The 21,324-nt window shown below is 33.5% G+C and overlaps 1 protein-coding gene across 6 annotated transcripts in view; it reads right to left on the bottom strand.

Moving 5' to 3' along the window:
- The window catches only part of tweek (transmembrane protein KIAA1109 homolog tweek), a 262,126-nt gene that overhangs the window by 20,301 nt on the left and 220,501 nt on the right, over window positions 1–21,324 (bottom strand). For all 6 annotated transcript variants that reach the window (XM_081728543.1, XM_081728545.1, XM_081728547.1 and 3 more), the window contains 6 exons: window positions 17,430–17,658; window positions 14,103–14,281; window positions 11,612–11,762; window positions 10,124–10,281; window positions 8,852–9,047; window positions 3,509–3,735 (listed from right to left, as the gene is read on the bottom strand). In XM_081728543.1, the coding sequence (XP_081584669.1) occupies window positions 3,509–3,735; window positions 8,852–9,047; window positions 10,124–10,281; window positions 11,612–11,762; window positions 14,103–14,281; window positions 17,430–17,658 (1,140 nt within the window). The remainder of the gene's footprint in view (window positions 1–3,508; window positions 3,736–8,851; window positions 9,048–10,123; window positions 10,282–11,611; window positions 11,763–14,102; window positions 14,282–17,429; window positions 17,659–21,324) is intronic.

The following is a 21,324-nucleotide window of genomic DNA, read 5'->3' as shown; positions in this document are numbered from 1 at the left end:
GCACCCACCTCGCACACGGTTTGTGATAACTCAGCTTGTCAGTCACAATTTGATGCACTGTTTTCGCAGACACTTCTGGAAACTCTTTGGCGAGTTCAGTTAATATGGGCCGGTGATTGGATCGTACTTCCTCGTTAACGCATTCCACCAAATCGTCCGTCTGAACACTAGGCCTTCCGCTACGCTCATCGTCATGAACAATTGAACACCCTTCCCGTAACTCTCTGCATCATTGCCTGACCTTCCATTTACTCATTACTGTCGGTCTGTAAGGTACACAACTTCTGATGGATGTCAGCTACATTTTGTTCTTTGGCGTTCAGAAATCGTATGACACACCTCACTTCACATTTGGCAGAGTTTTGTATTACGGCAGTCATTTCACCTTATTGCTACTCGCACGTACGCAGTTCCACTCGGTCGATTCTATCTCTGTTGCAGGCACAGAATACTAGAGTATGCTCAACTTAATCAGTATCGCCAACCCATGTAAAAAAATATCGGTCCTTTTCTTGACATCAGCCTCGTATATGTATGTACTGTTATATGCATTACTATATAAACATATATTTCAACATGTTTCATAATGTGTAAGAAATGGAAATATTTATTTAGTAGTTGCACAGCAAATATACCTACATAGATTTTATAAAAAATATTCATAATATCAGATTTCTCAGTGATTTATGTAAACAATATGAATTTACACTTTCGTGACATGTTTCGCATCTTTCTCTTGGTATAAGAATGATACAATTGGTTCATTTCAATTGAAATATTGGTCTCCCTCTCATACAGCCTCGGACATACAAAGAGACGTTCAAGTACCGAACAAATTATGAACATTTCCTAGATCTTCATATATTAAACACAAAGAGTTAGTCTAATAACATTAAACTATATCTAGTTTATTTATTTATTAAATTTCTAACGTTACGAAAGTACAGCAATACATTGATGCCCGAATACTGTCGCTGACCAGACTGTTAACATTACAGCGAGTAAGAGATATACTAAAGAAAGTCCAAGTGAAAAAGAATACAACAAACAAAAATATATAAATATGGAACTGTAAAATAAAATTTACCTTACTACATAAATCCTTAGTCTCTGTTTGATGTTATTTTATTTATTTAATATTTTACTCTTGCCGCATGCAATTTTGTGATGAAATTCATGTTCTCTAATTATAACATACACGTCTCAATTTAAAGAACATAAACAGGATGGAAAATAATCATCCATATTCAAGCTTGTCTGAGCATTAAACTGAGTATAACAATCACATATTATTCAACAAGGCAGTCACTGTTTTTTCAAGGACTCATTATTCAGACTGATTTTTCAGAGTTGCCAACGACTAACAGTAAAATAGTTACAAAATCAATATAAAAGAGACCCAAAATCGAAGGAAAGCGACAGTACGGGAGAGACCGTGCCGAAAGTAGGTATATGGATGTAGAGCCTAGTACCTACTTATCCCTTACGGAGAATAGTAGAACAGTTTGTTTACAACTCTCCTTTTCATGTTGAAATATGGTATTTTTATTTGTTTATTTAATATAATAATATTTAGAAATAACGAATTTTAAGAACTTACACGAATTCTCGAATTTTGCATAACATTTCGCGAAATTTTAGAGTTCTGCGAACTCCAGACTGTAAGTCCATGTTAAAGTCTAAAATTTACTGATGATATCCTCTAGTTCGAGAATTAAATAGCGTTATACAATTCTGAATAATATTTTATTAATTGAATAATTCACACACATTTGACGAAAAAAAAAAAATGGTAAATAAACACGAGCAGAGATACTACCGTATTTCACTCGTGCACAACTGGCAAAGTAATGCAATGTATATTGTCCAGCTAATAATTGTATCACATGATGCTTTCACAGTACTTCCACATGTAGTCGAGTATTCGTCGAGTAATACAGTCAATAGAGGTAACGAACAAAAATTATTTAAACAAAAAGAAGAGCTTTTGAAATGTTTTTTAAGAAGTATCCGTGCCGCCTTGAATGAGGATCTTGGGAAGTTAGATACAAATTGGATAAAAATCATTGATATGCCAAAATTACAATTAAAACTATTTGTGGGAATTATCAAATCATGATGTCTATCACATGGGAAAGAGTAAAATACTACTTTGTGAAAGCAAATTAAAAGGAAATACCGCTTCAAAAATAAGTTCATCTAAAATCTATATAAAATATTACTCCTTATATTCTTCTTTTATTGCATTTTCATTAGAATATATTTTTTTCTTCGATGACGCTGATAGTTTACTCAGCGAAACTGGATTCAAAGATCTGTGTCTTTTCCAACATTAAATAGGAGACTCATATCTACAGTTTATTATTATTTCCCTTAGCCACCTTTAACTTGTAGATTGGCTAGCACATTGATCTCACTTCAGATCCTATTAAAAACAACTATTTCCAAACTAATGACTTCCGAATTTAGCTATATATATAAACAAACCTACGATAATTGACGTTTCGTTCAATTTTAATCCCTCAATTAAACCACAACAAGTGGTTAAGCATTGGGTTTTAATAGGAACACAATTGCTTTTTCCTTTATTTCTAGTTCAAAACCGCGACGATAAAGCTAATATCTGAGGTAAGTAATAATTTACAGTGAAATTTGCTCTCAAGAATCCAAGAGAACACCAAGTTTAACCCCAACACTCACTAAAACAATTACTTTAATACGCAAATATTTTATTTGTTCTTTCTCTTTCTTAAAGGATTCCCATGGAACACATTATAGGTGAGTCTTAATTAAACTTAACAAAATGTGTCAGATGGTATCTGTGTTTAAAAAATACAAAAAAAGAACCTTATTCTTTAAATGTAGTAAGACATATTAAGTATTAGTATTAGTATATAAGTAGAATGGCTTTCCTATAGCTTATCTCAAACGATAAACAAAAAACTCTTCCAGTACCTAGATTCTCCTAAGATAACCATTGTGCAACCTGTTGCTTTGATAATCAACAAAATTACGTAACTCAATAGCCGTAATTCTGAATTTCCTCTACATTGTTTGCATACGCTGGAAATCACTATTACAAAAAAAGCTTTGCCTTTCTTTTCTTTCTTTCTTTTTTCTTTATTTCATCAGAAGACTAAATTATTATTGTCCATGGAACAAGAAACCGGAAATGAAGTTAAGTCTGTACTTTAAACATTATTGGTTAAGGTAAAAATAAACTTTTAAAAGGTCGCTGGGCCTTGCACCGAATATCCAGCCCGAAATTATTTAAATAAGTTACGAGTTCCAATTTCTTAGTCGATTATTCTATAATATGGTATCCTCCAAGCATTTAAAATATGCCCTGCATCTACTAAACATTTAACTATCTATTTTGAAGAAAACTTTAACTCCACCGGAAATTTTATAAATATCAAAATATTTTGATATCTCAATATTTCAAATTTCGTACATAAATAACGACACAACACAAGTAGCAAAACTGAAATCCAAACCATACGAATACCTTCTGCAGCTTTTCTCTTGGTGTGAGTGTGTGATTTCTTTTTCATGCTTGTTCTTTGTGCTCGTGGTTGGAGGCTTGAGAAGACTCTCTTGCTGCTCTTAAATTGCTGAGAAAAGAATTCTTCCAGCTTGTAGAACATTTTCAGTAAATCAGCTGTAGTTGACTTGGAAATCATTATCTGCAGCTGATCCCAACCTAAATCTCCGTGCATGAAAATCATAGCAGGTCTGTAATAAAAGGAAATTTACAAACTTAATATTAATAAATTATTTTTGCATTCTTGTATTAGAGATATTACTTCATTAATATATATATATATATATATATATATATATATATATATATATATAGAGAGAGAGAGAGAGAGAGAGATGATAGATATAATAGTATCATTAAATGAAAATATCCAATAAGTTTTGCTTAAGCAAAATTCAAACAATGAAATACCCCTGAAAGCAATTATTCATATTAGTTAATAATAATCAGTTCTGTAAAATCAAATATCGATGAAACAATGAAAAATTTACATAATCAAAACCACATGGGAACGTTATATATTAACAACTTTGATTTAATTTCTCGGCAATTAAAGTCAAGTGAAATATTAAAGCTTCCTTGGGCACTAACAAAAGGGACGAATATTTTGATTATTCAATTAATACACGGTGTCAGAAATCAATTTTGAGAGGACTATTCAGAAAATTAGAAAATTACTGGTGCCCTTGCTGTGATGTGGAGTGTTACGTCTGGATCGATTGCAGGTTAACGTATACCGTACAGTTAATTTAGAACTGTCCCATTTATTAGTCTAAGGGTTAGCTTTAGTCTCGACTGCACAAAGATATGCATTCAGTTTAACTTCTGATCCTCATTTGAGGTGATCAAATAGGAAAAATGTTTAGTCATATAGTTTGAATGTGGTCGGTTTATCCAATACTGCTGATTCAAAATGGTGGCTAAACAAAACTGCCGAAATTACACATTATTGTAATTCTGATAATTATGTACAACGGATTTCGAAATTGTCACGGAAGTAATAATTACAAACAACGTGCCCATAATATTACCTTCAATTTGTCCCCACAAAATACTGAAGACAGGGTTCGACTCTACATGCTGATTATCATCCATTTTTTCTAATTGATTTTGAATATCTTTTAAATTTTACGAAAAACTGTTTATCATACGTAAAGACACCCCGAAATAACGTTATTCTAGTGTTCTTCATGAACAAAATGCAGCAGTTAGTATTTCTCTATCTGCCACAGTTCTCTCACAGTGAGCGAAAGAGTGACTTGCTTGACTTGTTCCAAAAATTACGAAATTTCACCTTCTCAAGAAGAAGATTGGATAGGACAATTTGTTTCAATATTTAAACTAAGTATTAACAAGTTACGTCCTTATTTTTATACTTCAACTTGGACAATTACATCCACTTCCTGACATGAGAAAGTGTTGTATTCGTGTTACCAACTAGATTTCTCTCCAATTTTCTGAAAAATTTAGGCATGTTAGCCATATTAAGCACTGTAATTCAGGTTTAAGGGGAAAAAATTAAAAACGAAATTTGTCTATAAATACTACGAAAAGCAGATACTTTCATATCAAACTTTATGTCTCAGTTTGCAAAGCCTTTAGAAAAGCAGTGAACATTACATGATTCATTTAAAATTGGCAAATATACATAGTAGTATAAACATTCACACGGAGAATCCCAGCATTTAAATTACAAATAATGGATGTTGAAAAGTTTTTGGAGAAATTCAGTTCTGAATGAGTTCTATGCAGCGTACAAAGCACAAACGAAACAGGAGAAGTTGCATTTACCATTTCACAAATCATGCCAATTACTCAAGAGAATACGATTATACTTGTATCTTGTAAGAATACGAAAGTCTTACGTAAATCTTACGAAAGAATTAGGATGATGATTATCATCATCATCAGAAAAGTAACAATTATAAATTTTGTACAGAAATGCTTCATTACACTTCAATCCTTAATGTGGATTTTGACTGGTAATTCCACTCTCCCACTTGCATAAAGCCCAAAACTTCAGCTTTGCCACACGGCAGGAACACACAAGTCTGTGAAATACTTCACACATTTACAAGGTTTCGGAAATTCTTCTGGCAAAACTGTTTCCAACTAATTCTGGAACCGTTACTATCAACTTTGGTATAAAAAAAACTGTATAGAATACAGCTTGTCTGTTCAGGCATATCCATCCACAAGTAGCACTGGAAGTAGGTTTGCTTTATATGCAGAATTATAGATTTCGACAGCAGAGCGAGTTTCTCAAAACGATATTTTTAGCTCTCTGTGTTGAAATTGGTGCACACGCAGCTCATCAAATGAACGGAAGTCTGAATTTAGAGAAGATAAAAGGAATTATTTCTACATTTATGATCAAATCTTCTGTTAACGGGGTGATTCCAAAAATTATCTAGCAACTTTATGTAAAGATGTGCTGCCTTTAGTGCATTACGTTTAGTCGAAATTCTGCTCGTAGAAACGCAATCAGTAAGTGCATGGAAAGCAGGCAAAACTGCGATAGTCGTTTGAGGTTTTTCCTTCAATATGGAATGTACTGGTGTCGCTCTTGATGTTTTGCCCACACCGCAAAAGATCCATAGTTCTTCCATTCCTAATGCACATCATTTTTTTTTTTTTTTTTTCTGAAAATGATGCAAAGCATTTACAAAAACATCAGTATCTGATGAAATTATGGTGTTTTGTGGCGACATTCGAAGATGCTATATCATCTTCGCGGGTGAACATCTGCTTCTTCATGTAAGAGTACATGTGTGGTGTTTCTGGGATTTTTCCAGCGTCTAGACACATGCACTTGTATTGTTTCCTTCATGGGAACCTCTCGCGTCTGCAAAAGACCCTGCATATGAACTCTGCAGCATCCAAGAGGTGAAGTTCTGGAATTTTACTTTATTCTCAGAAGATACCCAGAATAGTTCCATGTCAACAGGAATAGGTCTAAGAGATTTTGGCGTAGCAATACTTGTAGAATCCACTTTTGTGCACCGTGACCTTCTGTACTGTTTGGTGCTGTTCGTTTCATACAAGCCAAGATGTTAACTTGACCTACTGTTGAAACAAAGGAGGAAATCCTCTCCCACAGATACTTCGCAAGTCTGTAACACTTCTGTTCAGTCCCATAAAACCCTATCCTACTAATCCTAGTTTCTTATTTGTCTTAACAATGCATCCGGAAATTAGATGATTGATGAGTGTTTCATAACACAAGGAAGAAAACGGCAAGCATACTTTATCTGCTGAGAATGTGTTTCAGAGAAATGACACCGAAATAGTTTGTCATTATCGATCGTCGATATTATAAACAGACAGACAGACAGGTAGATAGGTAGGTAGGTAGGTATCTATCTATCTATCTATCTATCTATCTATCTATCTATCTATCTATCTATCTATATATATATATATATATATATATATATATATATATATATGTGTGTGTGTGTGTGTGTGTGTATACGGTATATAAATTTAATTAGTAGATATTCATCCGACCATCCTCTATATTCAAGAAATTATTATTATTATAATCGAAGTGACAATGCTGTTATCATATTGCTTGATCGCTTATAAACAAATAATGGTTACTTCATCGATAATTGACGATTGTTTTCGGAAGTAATGAATCGTATTCGGTGGGAAATTTTACAGTTAATTATATTGTTGACTTTTTTTTCGATAATCTTAGACTGGCCAATTACAGTACAATTTTCATTACCTTAAATAATGATATCAGAATTCGCAGAAAATTACTGAAATTAGTTTTATCATTTGGAAGTTAGTAGTAATAAGATAAAGGGAATGTTTTCTTAAGATTTCTATTTCTGAACATGAAACACAAGTTTACGTAAGGGAAATAGGAGTACTATACTTTATGTTGTATTATGAAAAGAGAAAACTTAAAAGAGCGATTTGCCATTTTACAGCAATTCGTAGATTAAAATTAATAGCATGAGAAAGCGAAGTATCATCTTTAGATAATTACTTGGTGGAAGATGAGACTCTTTCAGGACCTGATCATCTTTAGTTTATGCTATTAGCTGATGGATGTGTATTGATGGCAATTATATGAATCACGTGGTGAAATAAGAATGTCACAGAATTATTTTATACACTGATCGAGGAAAGCTTCGATTTCAAATATATAGCCATGACAAACTAAAAATAAAAGCGATATCGCTCTGCTTTTGATATCAACTTCCGCAATTACTGTTACATCGTAACAGTAGAGGCATTCCTTCAGATCAATATTGGGTAAGGTGCTTTGCAAACAGAATTAACAAGACAGTTAAGTAATGACAGTCGACGTTCTTCATTTCTCAAGCAAACACATGGTGACAACGAGCACGCTGTTTGTCATTTAAGTTGATATTCTACAATATTAGTTCTCAAAACCAGACCATCGTTAACCTGCCCTGCGAACAAAAATTGTAATAGTGATGTTTTTTTTTATAATAATGGGTATATTATATTAGAAGTTAGTAACTATTTTATATCTAAGTCTCACACTATTACTATTATTCCATTCCATATTATATGTTAGACATAAGATTGATTTTATTATCCTAACCAACTTGAGGAAAATCTTTCGCCATTATTTTGCAAAGATCTTGAAATTTATTTTATTTAAATAAAATCAGTAACTTGATAAATATTTTGACATTATTTCTCAAGAGTCCAATTGCATTTTAATTTTCTTCTGCTTCCTTCCTATAACCAACTGTGTTTCCTATTTAGTAGTTTTATTCTCTTCAATGGAAATTATAGCAATTGACAATAAGAGACAAATGTACATATAGACTGGAACCTAGAAGAATACAACTGCTAAATATCAATCTCGTTAGTTGCAAGTGCTCATCTCCCCAATCCTTGCTAATAGATAGAGAATGGGCACTTTACTAATCGTAACTAATCTTTCCTATTAAACATTGCACTTTTTTATTTTAAAAGTAAAATTAATTGTTCCTTTTATCAATAGATCGAATTCTTCCCGGTTTCAAGCTTTATATGGATATGAAAAACACAATAAACAATGTCAAATTTTTACACATTAAGGAAAAGATGAAGACGTGGGCTTCATTGGCAAAGAAACAAACACAAAAATAATACAGAAAGAAGACAATGAAGAAATACTAAGGAATCAGTCAAAGATAAATCCAATATTTAACCGACACGAGTATTGACTAGTAATTTCTTATTCTGACAATTAACAGCTACCAGTAACTTTACATATACATACAATTTTAAGAAAAACATAAGGTTAACAAAACATTATATCACAATTAAAAGTACCTTCGTGTAGGAATAAAAACTTCGGACGTTCTTCTTCCCCGGTTGATCTTCCACTCATCTCTTAAAGTAACATCTAGAGAGCTGACGCGACTCATTAGAACTCCAGTGCCCATATAGTCCAGTCGCAATTCCAAAGCAAATAGTTTCAAACCTACTGTGTGATCAGGTTCTGTTCCTGGATCTTCTCGAATATGAACTGCAACAACATTTATTTTTATATATAGATAAATTCTTGGTGAGTTATCAGTGGTACTAAACTATGGTTAATTGGTTAAAAAGCACACCAATTATGAATTCCCGTTAACGCAGGCAAAGTAGGCAAGTTAAAACTAATCCTTAAAAAATCCAAAATCAAATACAATGTTGACATAATGTGTATACTGTATTTTGTTTACTAATTTATCCCCTATCTTGTTACTAACTTTAAGAGTAATGGGGATATCATATGTAATTTAAACTGTATTTATCTTAGTATGTAAGGAAGTATATTACATTATAACATGTGTAAGAAATGGCCACTATTAGCGCAAAGACGGAGTTGAACACGGTAAATCAATGACTCTCCAGTATCTACTTGAACTTCTCGAAAAATGTTTAATTTCAGTGTGACAATGGATCGTCGATTGTTTTGATAAGTTCGATATTTGAGATAGCCTTGTATGAAATCACCGAGAGGTTTATTCTCTATACACATCTACTCACACTTTGACCTCGCCACACATTCTTCTATCAAAACATCTGGGCACTACTTCAAACATGGCCGACCGTTACATATGATCAGAAGGTGATAACGACACAATTGTCTAGAAAGCCTGAAGTACATAAATTGCTTCTGCAGAATGGTTTTGTTCATAAATATATAAATATGAACTCATGGAACTCACTGTGTGTGTTCTTTCCTTGAATTCTGCATACTTATTACAACATGTTTATTGTACAAGCTAACCTAACAAAACATTCAATAAGCATTTTTTTTATTGAATGTTTTGTTAGGTTATCCTCTATTTATATTTAATTTCACTAATCTAAAATTTCACACGCACTCTATTAAAGAAGCCCGAGTTCTTTGCGTACCCTAATATGTTTCGGTGAATCTTGTACCTTTTACCATGTATAATAAACATTCTTAAAGAGAAAATAATAGTTAATTTCTACTTTTTAAGTTCTTTTATAATCACTAATTTCGTTTTATGGCGGTCTACCACACTACATCTCATTAGTATTATCAACTTTACAACTCCCCTTTAAATTATAGATTTAAAAAATAATTACCGTAAGTGTCGATTTTGCTCAGCTCAATTGTACCACCGACAATGCCTCCTTTGGCGTCCAAACTCGATCCTCCAAGGCCAAACCCTATATACATATTCTTGTGACCAGTGCTCCCAATAGACAATCTACCTTCTGACCGAAAGTCCTTTGTTAACCATCTGAAAATAATTTTTGATTAAAAAATTACATTTACTAACTTAATAATATCTACACAATAATCGTACTCTAAATAGGTAGCTCGTTGGTTTCAACAATAAAAATACCAATAATTATATAGAAGTATAAAACACCTAGCTATGCACTAATTTATTACCTTCGGTAGCTAATTTTCTTCGTAAAATAACTCTCATATTACAAATCTATTAGCATAATCAGCTTGTTTAAAGGAGACTTCTTCACCACAAAATAGGAGTATATTTCTAAAATCACAATTTGAAAACACTGTTCTCAGAAACGTCGATTAGCTAACACAAGCAGTTGCCACCATCAATGCAGACATGATTCAACGGATTTGACAATAAATCGATTACCAGTGGGACATCTGTTGTGTGATGAAAATTGGACCCATACTGGACATTTGTAAAAAGAGATGCTGGTTTCAGTACATACGAAACATATCTGTTAACTAATACACTTTCTTCACAATTAACAGTTACTGTTATCTAATATATAGAAACCCTGTAGATGCAAAAACTATTACTTGTTGAGTTCTCTTATGACATATGTAATTTTGTAACAAACGTACAGCACTCTTTATGAGCATATACATGTTCCTTACGTTTTCTCTTGCCAATAGCTTCGGAATGTTGCTTGGGAGAAATTTTAGAACAATTTCCTTTAACTCCGAGAAAAGATAACTATATGCAAGTTATCAAAAATATACTAAAATTAGTTAACTTATTTCGATTTTCCATATTATTCGTAAAAGAACAATTGTAAGTGTATATTTTGATGATGACTTCAGTCATTCAAAAAAACTTATCGCGTCTCTTTGGAAGTGTACATTCTCGCAACCACTTTTTAATAATTCGACTTGAAATAAAAATCTCAATTGTTAATGAAAGTATGTACTTATTTAATTTAATATCTTCTATGGAGAATATAGATCTTATCAAGAGTGTCAAGAAAGGTTATGTTTCCTTGAAAAGACAGCACATTTAATATATTTCTTTTAAAAAATTTAACTATGTTTCCTGCGAACAGATGTTTGTGAACATAACCTATATTCCAAAGACTATTTCTAATGCAAAAAGAAACAGAAACATGTAAAATTCGCCGTTTGTTGCTGTGAGAAGACCAATTACTCTTTGAAATATCTGTATCAGGAAACATGCAGGTGAGTACTAAAAATATACATTAGTGTTTCTTACGTTCTTTAATAGTAGCTTAATAAAATTTTCTTTTCTTTCTTTCTTTCATACATCATTTTCATTCATATATTTTTCATACATCAGAATCAAATGACATCACGACAATGAAAACACTTACAGAACATTGCCCATAACATTTCCCATGTTCATATGAACATTCAGTTTAGTAAAATTGACTGCAAATAGCACCAGCGTTTCCCATGCTGATCCTGACTTCTGCTCAGGACTTGGTGTTTGCTGCTTCTGTTCTTGACTCGAACGTTTTCCGTCTAGCAAAGGCAGAAAAGAAAATTAAATAACGAATTATTTAATTTTTAATTAAGGTTACAACCACTACATTATCAGAACAATATATAAGAAGAATACATATTTATGTACGTTATTAGCATAAGAATGTCTATTATTTATAAAATAAAAATTTCCTCTACTTGTTACTTTTTCTAACTGTAGCATAGTACGGATAAAAAGATTACTACAGTACTAATATAACACCTTTAATATTAAACAGACAAGTTTCTCAAGCAATTTGTCAATGTAAACGAAAGTATATTGGAATAATCAACGAGAATCAAATAATATGTAAGAGACGCTAAGTATCTAGACCAGGCGGTATCAGGACTATCAAATCATCTGTCTTTAGAAAACCACATCATTAATGAGGTTAAATTGCTTTAAAAGACTTCATCGAAACTGTAAATGCTATTTTTGAGTCATACAACATTATGAATTTGGACCCGGAATTAACTCTTGGCCAGGGAGTTTTCGACAAGGACTGGAATCATAACACTGAGCTATTTAATAGTATAAAAAAGATTAGTTGTTAAGTAGACACACAAATTTGTGTTCATACTTACCATTTTTTTCTTTTTTCAATCATGTCATAATATAGTTAGTACTTTGGAATCTGAGGCTATGCAGAAACAATGGTTTTTGTGAGTATGTTTATTATTGTAACAGACTTGAAGAAAATTTCATTTTATATACAAGTAGTAAAGTTTTCATATAGTGACTAGTAACGCTGAATTTAAATAGTAAAGATTGGTGATTGTACTGCAAGGAAATTATGCATAGTAAAGGTCTAATTAGTGACTGGCAACGCTGAATTTAAGCAGTAGTGATTCTGTGGTTATATGTACAGGAAAAGCTGTTATTTTTGCAAAAGTTATCAAGTGTATTTTATTTTGAAATAATTATTTTTTATTTATTTTTTTGATTCTGCAGAATATTTGAGATGTTATTTCGTCCAATGGTGTAAAACGTTACATGAAGTCATATATTTGATTTCGACGCTCAAGGACATTATTTCGCATGAGGAAGATGCCAAGTATCCCATGAGGAAAATGGATATTGAAATGATTGTATATGAATTTAAAAATTATGTACAAGGTAGATATATCAATTTATTTATTTATACATACATTACTTATTACCAACAGCTACAAAACAAGGATATAGGGAGTGATTAACTATTTGGCGTATAAACCTTCCTTTGCTTTTTCATTCCTTGAACGCTTTCATTCTTGAATATTACTTACGTATTAACGTGATAACTACGCTTATAGAGGAGACCTACATTAAATCAGAAGTCTCTTTAAGGCAAGTGCTTACGATTAATCCTTTACGACCCTTTGTTGGACATGTGATTTTCCCGTTCCTCCCTGATATCGGAGGACGTCCGATAGTTTTTTGTTGATCAACCTGTTATCGGAGCATGTCCGACGCGTTTCCGCACGTAGTATGGACTTTATGCAATAGATGGCACAGCTTGTACTCTTTTTTTGTTTCACGACAGGTTATGTATTCTGATGTGAGAAAGAACGAAGGGAGAAAACATCTTGTACTGTAAGACATATAAGAGAAACTCTGCACTACATCCTGGAGGTTGCTTCAAGAAGTAAAACACGAAAATAAATTTTAAAAAAAGCACTTTAATTATTTTATGAGCACTAAAATAGATGATAAAATCGCCAGCTGAGCTTATATTCCTGCTTTTTCTTTTAAAATTGTAAGACAATTAAAGTAATAAACCAATCTCTTTTCCGCTCAAAGTAAATATAAGAGCTGGGCAGTATGCAGGTGGTAGAAAAATCTGATTAGAATGAGTTAAGCTGCAGTGGCTGTTGCAATATTTAGTAAACCTTTCATGAGACATTGTTCATTCGACTCAGTACTCGTCTAACTCAATTGCACTACCATTATTCAAGAATCTACATAATTTCGAAACAGCTTACGACGAATACATTTAAGTCCAACCACAAAATATTCTGTCAAGATTGAGTTAATACGATGCATAGATCTTGTATGTTAGATATTGTATGGAACTTAAATATAGACCAGTAGATGGTTCAAGATTTGTTATTGTCGCGGAATATCAATTACTACGGATTATTCGTTCAATTGCATGCAAAGTTCGTACAATCGTAGATTAAAAATTGTAAACTTAGATTTCTAAACCCTGTATATTATTTGTAACTACTCGTAAGATTGTCTGACAAATTTCTTTCATCCAATATCTAGATTAGGAAAATATACAGATTAAATAAAAAGTTTATATGTTTTAAGATAATTAATTACAGCAATCGCAATAAAACTCGACTTTGGAAACTTACCTTGATATAAAAGGCTATGCTTAGAAATGTCATTGTCCAAGCTAAGTCTCAGACGCTCACGAGACGGAATCATGGGGCTTTTCTCCACTGGTACGGAACGAGACAAAAGACGCTCCTCACTGTATCGGCCAATAGGATATGATCCAGCCATAAATGTTTTCCCATCATGAGGTAGCACACTAATAAGAATAACAACGTATTATGACATACCTCAATGTATTGTTTAAAAACACTAATCACAATGATAAACTTACGAAAAGTAGTTAATTGGAGTGAAAGCACTAATAGTACGAGTGAAAGCACTAATCATTATCTTTTGCTTCTTATCACTTTTTGCGTAACACAAATTAGGACAGCTATATGAACCATTCTACAATTGTATCTTTTCAAACCAATTACAAAGGACTTAGGTACTATAACCGTCACCAGATTATATAAGTAATTTTTATGGACGCTTTGTATATTTTGGAAAGACAGAAATCATTCTTCGATTTATGCTTTATTTTTGCGACGCGAATAATTTCTTTTCTCCCGTGAGAACTGGTGAATTCAATTTCTTTCCCACGAATCATGAATAAAAAAGTCTTTCATCGTTCACTCATACATATACAATAGGGTGGAGTGAAAAAATCAAAGTTGTGCAATCAAATAGCACTAGGTGCCAAAAGTTGTGTATTGACTAGTATAACATTCGTGAATTTTTTCATAATTTTTGAACTTCATCTTCATTCCCCGCAAGAGCCTTAAATGTTTTCAATTTTGATGAAAATTTGAATTTTCTTGAAAATACTGAATTTTTTTTAAAGCTGCCCAATGAAATCGAACTAGGTGACAAAAGTTGCATTATGAGTAGATTGACTATACCATTCATGATTTTAAAATAATTTGCATCTCCATCCCCCGCGAGGCCCTGAAATTTTGCAATTTTTATGGTATATTCTAAGGCATATTCAAGAGCATTTAGATGGCGCAACAGTGGGTCCTCAAAAATTCTAGAGTACTATAGAAAAACGTTTAACCAACTTTGGGGGATTGTCCCTTCTAATAATATGATTTGAGATATGTTTTTTGGGGAGAAATGTGATAATTAGTGTCCGATTGTCACAAAGGAAAGTGACACGAAATTGATGTCCCCCAGAATAAGCCTCAAATATGCCCACTTCCCAATGTTGAAGACAACTCTGCTCCCCTGATCCTCCAGAGCATCGTTTTTCAACTTCATAAATATTTTGAACATCGCTATATATATATATATATATATATATATATATATATATATATATATATATATATATATATATATATATATATATATATATATATATATATATATATAAAAACTCGTCCCCCCCCCTTCAATGTTGAAGACCAGATAAGCGTCAGTGATTGTGAGGATTTACCAATCGTTAATTTTGTTAATTTTCAAGCGATTGAAGGAAAAAGACGTCAGAAACCTTAGCAAAGACCAAACCTTAGCACTATGTGGGATATTTGCAAAGCAATCTCTGCTGGTGAGTGTTCACCGAACTGTGTATCAAGAAGTTTGGGAAAATTATTCTATGCCAGATGGATAATTACTGCCAACCAGGGCCATAACTTGTGGGGGGGCAACTACCTCCCAAGGAAGCTCATAGCCGTTCGACGGGATCCATTTTAAGACAAAATTTTCTTACTCCATATACGATACGAACGTGAAATTATAAATGAAGCATCCAACAGGTTCACTACATTACATAAACAAAACAGCACACAAAAGATACATAAAACAAAAATGTGTCGTGGGCCCATTTCAGTAAAAAATATCTACTATTAGGGGCCCCTTCTAATATCAATTAGATATAATATTTATTCGTATGGCTTTGAAATTTTCAATATTGTCCTCTTAATTAAGTGGTTATGTATGGAACTGGTCCAGAGGCGTAACAAACGGCCCCGCAGACTTTGCCATGCGGGAGGGCCTACAGGCTCCATGGGGCCCATAAAGAGTAAGAGAAAGATGGAAAGAGGGGCCCAAGAATTAGAAAAACAACTTTTCTAGGGGCCCAAATACAAGTATTAATGCTTCACTCCCCACCCCACCCCACCCCACCCCACAGAAAAAAATCGAAGTTACGGCACTGCTGCAAACAGAGTGCTTAGAGAGTACATAAGCACTACTAACCCATCTTCGAACTTGAAGGAGCTGTTACACTCATCATGAAAGTGTATGCTACGATGTGCTTTTACATTAAATGTAATCCTGCTATCAAGGATGCTCCTGTGAACTTATATCGTACTGTAGCCTTTTCACGGTACTTAAACAATGAACTGAAGGTCATTGGAGCTAGGAAATTCATCTTAATGGTTTCTTCGCGCATCTAGACAATTTACTAGTATCTATGCTCGCCGGTGATCGAAAGCACATTCGAAAACTAGCTATGCGTAGAATCCTTGACATAAGGTCGAGAATCTCAAACCAAACACCTCCTGTACGTAAATTCAGATTCCAGCAATACACTTTAGTGCTCAGGATTACACTGACCTAATCAACTGGAAGGAACGCGAAGTAATCGACATGCCATTTGTTGAAGGAAAATCTACAGAAATGTGTAACGGAAGGTTCATCTGTGCTCCTGTATGTTTTCCATTTGCCATATGTGCCAAGCAATCGAGAAGTGCGTTAAAACTTACCGAAGTTTCGTCTGAAGTGTGTAACCTTCGTGAAGTATGTAACCACGAAGGGTGTTTTAGCTCGAGATGGATTTATCAGAGTAATACTTTTGGATAGGTCAATTATGCCCACATTCGAAACAAAATTTGAATATAAACCAAAGAGTTAAAGAGATAATTTCCGAAGATAGGGTGGATGGACGGAACTCTACATGCAGCCACCTCTTTGCGGTGAGTTCTGGGAACCAGCAAAGAGCTGCATATCAAAAATAAATTCAATGCAAAATTGTTAAATTTATATAATGTATCTTAATATTATGCTCAATGTATTTTTAGATATTAGTGTGAAACCTCATTTTAAAACTTGTTGGAGGTAACGAAGACAAAGAAAAAATATTTTTTAAATCATCGAAATTATATTAGTCACGCACAAGGCTTGACATCTAGCAGATTCTATCTGACAGTTCTTGAAAATTGTAGATATGTGACAGCAACCGGTTGTAGCACCGACGTCATCGGTGATTATTTCCAGTATTTCTGTAAAGGAAAGTTCTCCTGTTCATGAACAAGAGTAAGTTCGATGTCAGTATTCCAAATATTTTCAGGACCCGTTTTATTTTGTCCATCATGTACATCCATTCATATATATATATATATATAAAGCATGAACAAACATACCCATTTTCAAAAGTTGCTGATTTTCCTCCTGAAGGCTGTGATATAGACTCGTCTTCTAGACTCGACGATGAAGAATCTTCACCTTCACTATATGCAGCACTAATACTAAGATCTCCCAGGAATAAACGTCTCACAATACTTCGTCTATACCACGCTTTAGGAAAGGCAAGGATTTCCGTCAACCTCCTCATGTCGTACTTAAATGATGCTGAGCCTATATCTATAATAGCTGAAGAAGATAGAAAATAAGCTTGTTGATACACTATTGAAAATAAGGATAAATAAAGTAAAGTTAAGATAGATTTTGACGTAGTCAAAAACACTTGGGTTTCCCAATTTGTACGGATGCCGGGGCTCGAATCCTTATTTCGGTTTCGAGCGCAGCTGCGAAATGCGTAATTTTGTATCTAGGACGTGAGTGATTCAGGCCATATTATAATCCTCTCATAGGTAAAACAGAAGTGGATATTTCATCTTTATCTTAATAGCCCCACTCCTACAAGTGCGTAGGCGTAAGATTTAGGTTCGTTCCTCGATTATATCTCCTCTAACCAAATCAGAAATTTACATATACATTGTATGTAAACCTTGGATGCCAATAACGTCCAGCAACAAGATCTTATACTAACATGCACATATAAATAGTATTTTGTATACATACAGAAATAAAATATTCATATAAAAATACTAGTGGAATGAAATATGCTAAACAATTAAAATATTATTTAAATCTTGCTACAATATCCTTTCTAATGATTTTTTTTCTTATTACTGAATCTACAGCATTATAAACTTTCTATCGAATGAAAATTAGACGAAGTTGAAGTTATATTCAAAATAGCACGATTATTAACTTTACATATTAATCTTTATCGCATATTGACATAATTGTACTTTTTTTTCTTTAGTAAATTATCTATTTTCGAACTCAGTATTAAACATACGGGTGGGGCACATAGATGACGAGGTACAAGACGCGAAAATGCGGTAGGATGACTTGAAGTGGAAAGAAATAGCATCACATATTGTAGAGTCATACTTAGCTCTGTATTCTCGTGGATAAACATACAGGAATTTTCTGCGTGATGTGCTATCCATTCCTTAAGATTTTAAATATTTCATCTGTTAGAAATACTACAACTTTTAAAACCGTACCGTTATATTCAAGTGCCATATTATTCTTGAAAGTGGTTCTCTCTCCACGCCAGGCAGATCATCAAATTCTTGTATTAGGGTGTGTGTTTGTCTTATGTGGTCAGCTGAGTGTGGGTTGAGCATTCTTAGTTTTCACCAGAAAAATATAACATTGTTATTTTTTGTATAAATGAAAATTCATCCACATTACTTAGATATATTTCACCGTATTTAAGAAATATTTTACTTCCTTATTTTCCAACAAAAAACTTTTTGTGTTAAAAAAAAATTCATTCTTTTTTCTCGGGAAAACCCAATGAACTACAGTAGTAAAACTTTGGGTGTTGAACTTAAAGGACAACATCGACGAGTTCAGAAGCTTTAAATCAAGAGGTGCTGAGTGGTTCGAATGTGAAGTAACTGTTAAAACTAACTTCGAAGGATCACAAAAACTCTCTATAAAGAACATAATTTTGTCTTCGCAGCTTGCTGAACAGTCCCAAGGCACATTTAGAGGAAAGAACGTAACAGTGGCGTAGCGTTCAATTAACCAAAGATTACATATAGCGATTCTGTATCATTATAAGTTTTATATTCGTGTTAATTTCAGTTCGCATCTTCATACGATATACCACTTAGCTTTTAAAAATTAATAACTACGATTTCATTCAAAAGTCCACAAAATTAGACATAAAAACATAATGTTTTGATATAATCATAACTACAGATGAAAGTACAGGGTTTCAAGAAAAGGTGAATTGGAAGACTGTTAAGCGCCGAAGTCCCCAACGTAACTACGATTTGAGGATTTTGACAGGAAGATAGAGATAAACAAACATACAAAAGAAAAAAGTGAATTTAATGAAACACACTAATAAGAAAGATGTACTACAGGATGATGCGACTAAACAGAAAAGATTGACTTACTACTACTACTATTTATTTACTAAAAAATTGGTACAAAAGTTATAGAACTAATTTTTTAGCAATTATTTTGTAGAAGGAATCAATTACAAATAGTGAATAGAAAATGAGATGTCTGTTGGACGGAACTCTGATATCCAAAGTACACTTTCTTGAAGCGAACTATAAACTGTATCCCAAAGACAACAATAAAGAAAACTCCGAGGACTACTGTCACAGTTTCTCAGTCAGAGGTCAACAACCTCTACCCACTCCCTTTACACTCCTAAATTATTAGTTAAAATTTAAAGCATGGAACCAAAAGAAATACATTGAATTTACTAATTGACTGCACGGAACCGAAGGGAATACGTGTTTAATTCGCTATCTCTCTTGATTGTCATATGACATTTTTTCATAACAAGGTCACAGATTGCGCAGATATTCTAATCGTTTTTGTTTATTGAAAAGCACGTCTACCACAAAGTTCATCACTCTTTTCTAAGTGCGAGTTTTACCAGAATTTAATTAGCGTAATCTCATACACTCACTACTGAAAAGCATGTTGCACATTTCTGGTTGCCTCAGCCTTAGTTTCATTAAGTTTGTATCAAAACGGGTACACATACGTTGCTTTACATATTCAGTAATGGTTCTCTTGAAAGAGGTGACTCAAAAATGCAGCACTACTTCAAACACCATATCTTTTACATATATAAAAATGTACGTATGTATGAATGTGTAAGCGATCCAGCATAATTTTGGAAGGCCTGAAGTAATTTTAATCAATCTTGGTATACATATTACTTACAGCCTGGAAAAGAGTACTGTGGAGATGAGATGCCCTTAGCACACCTAGAGAGGAGCGTGAAGGGGTGACATATAAAAATGATCGAAAACGACCGATACTAGTGTCGAATCCACAGTTTTCGGAGTCGCTGAGATGAATAGTGACACTCTCGATGCCGTTTAAGTTCAAGTTAGGCCCCATTAGCACCTGGAGAAATAGTAACACGTAAAAATAATCTAAAATAGCTGATATTAGTGTCTATCTATAGTTTTCGAGGTCTGTAAATTGATTGGTAACAGTTCTGATGTATTTTAGGCCCAACTTCAGCCCCCAGCGGAGGTAAGACCCCCAGCATACTTAGGAGGAATGTGAGGAGATGACATATGAAAGCGATAGAAAACGACCGATATTATTGTCGAGTAGCTTTCGGGGTCAACGAGTGACCCTCCTAATACCGTTTAAGTTCAAGTTCAGTTCCATTAGCGCCCTTAGAATGTATGAAATAGTGAAATGCAAAAATAAACAGAAATAAATAAATGTAAAATGCAAAAGTAAACGACTGATATTATGGATATATCGAATCCATAATTTTTGACTGGGGTCAGAAATAAAATGTCTCAAATGATCAAGATTAATGTCGAATCCATAGTTTTCGGAATTGTTAAGCTGCAACGTGACGTCTCCGATGACATTGAAGCCCAAGTTTAGGCCAGGATGGGCATGCCAATTTGATTAGGAATTAAGAGGACAACTCCTTCGGTGGAGAGTACGAAAGATGTATGAATGTATATTCTGGAACGCCTGGAACAATTGCAGGCAAACTCGGTAGACATAAGACTTACAATCTGGAAAAAAATATCGTGGGATTAACACACTCTAAGGGTGGGAGTTGGAAGAAGTGGCACGTAAACATAATCCAAAACGACCGATATTAGAGTTTCATAGCTTTCGGGATTGCTAAAATAGTGATACTCATAATGCCAAGTTACGTTCCGTCTTACCTCCAGAGGATGGGGGGATGAAGGGCTGAAAATATACAATGTCAAAAAATACTGAGATTAATGTCTA

This window comes from Thermobia domestica, chromosome 10, assembly GCF_964235325.1.
Source record: "Thermobia domestica chromosome 10, izTheDome1.hap1.1, whole genome shotgun sequence".
NCBI lineage: Eukaryota > Metazoa > Arthropoda > Insecta > Zygentoma > Lepismatidae > Thermobia > Thermobia domestica.
This window is presented reverse-complemented; position numbering and strand designations above follow the sequence as displayed.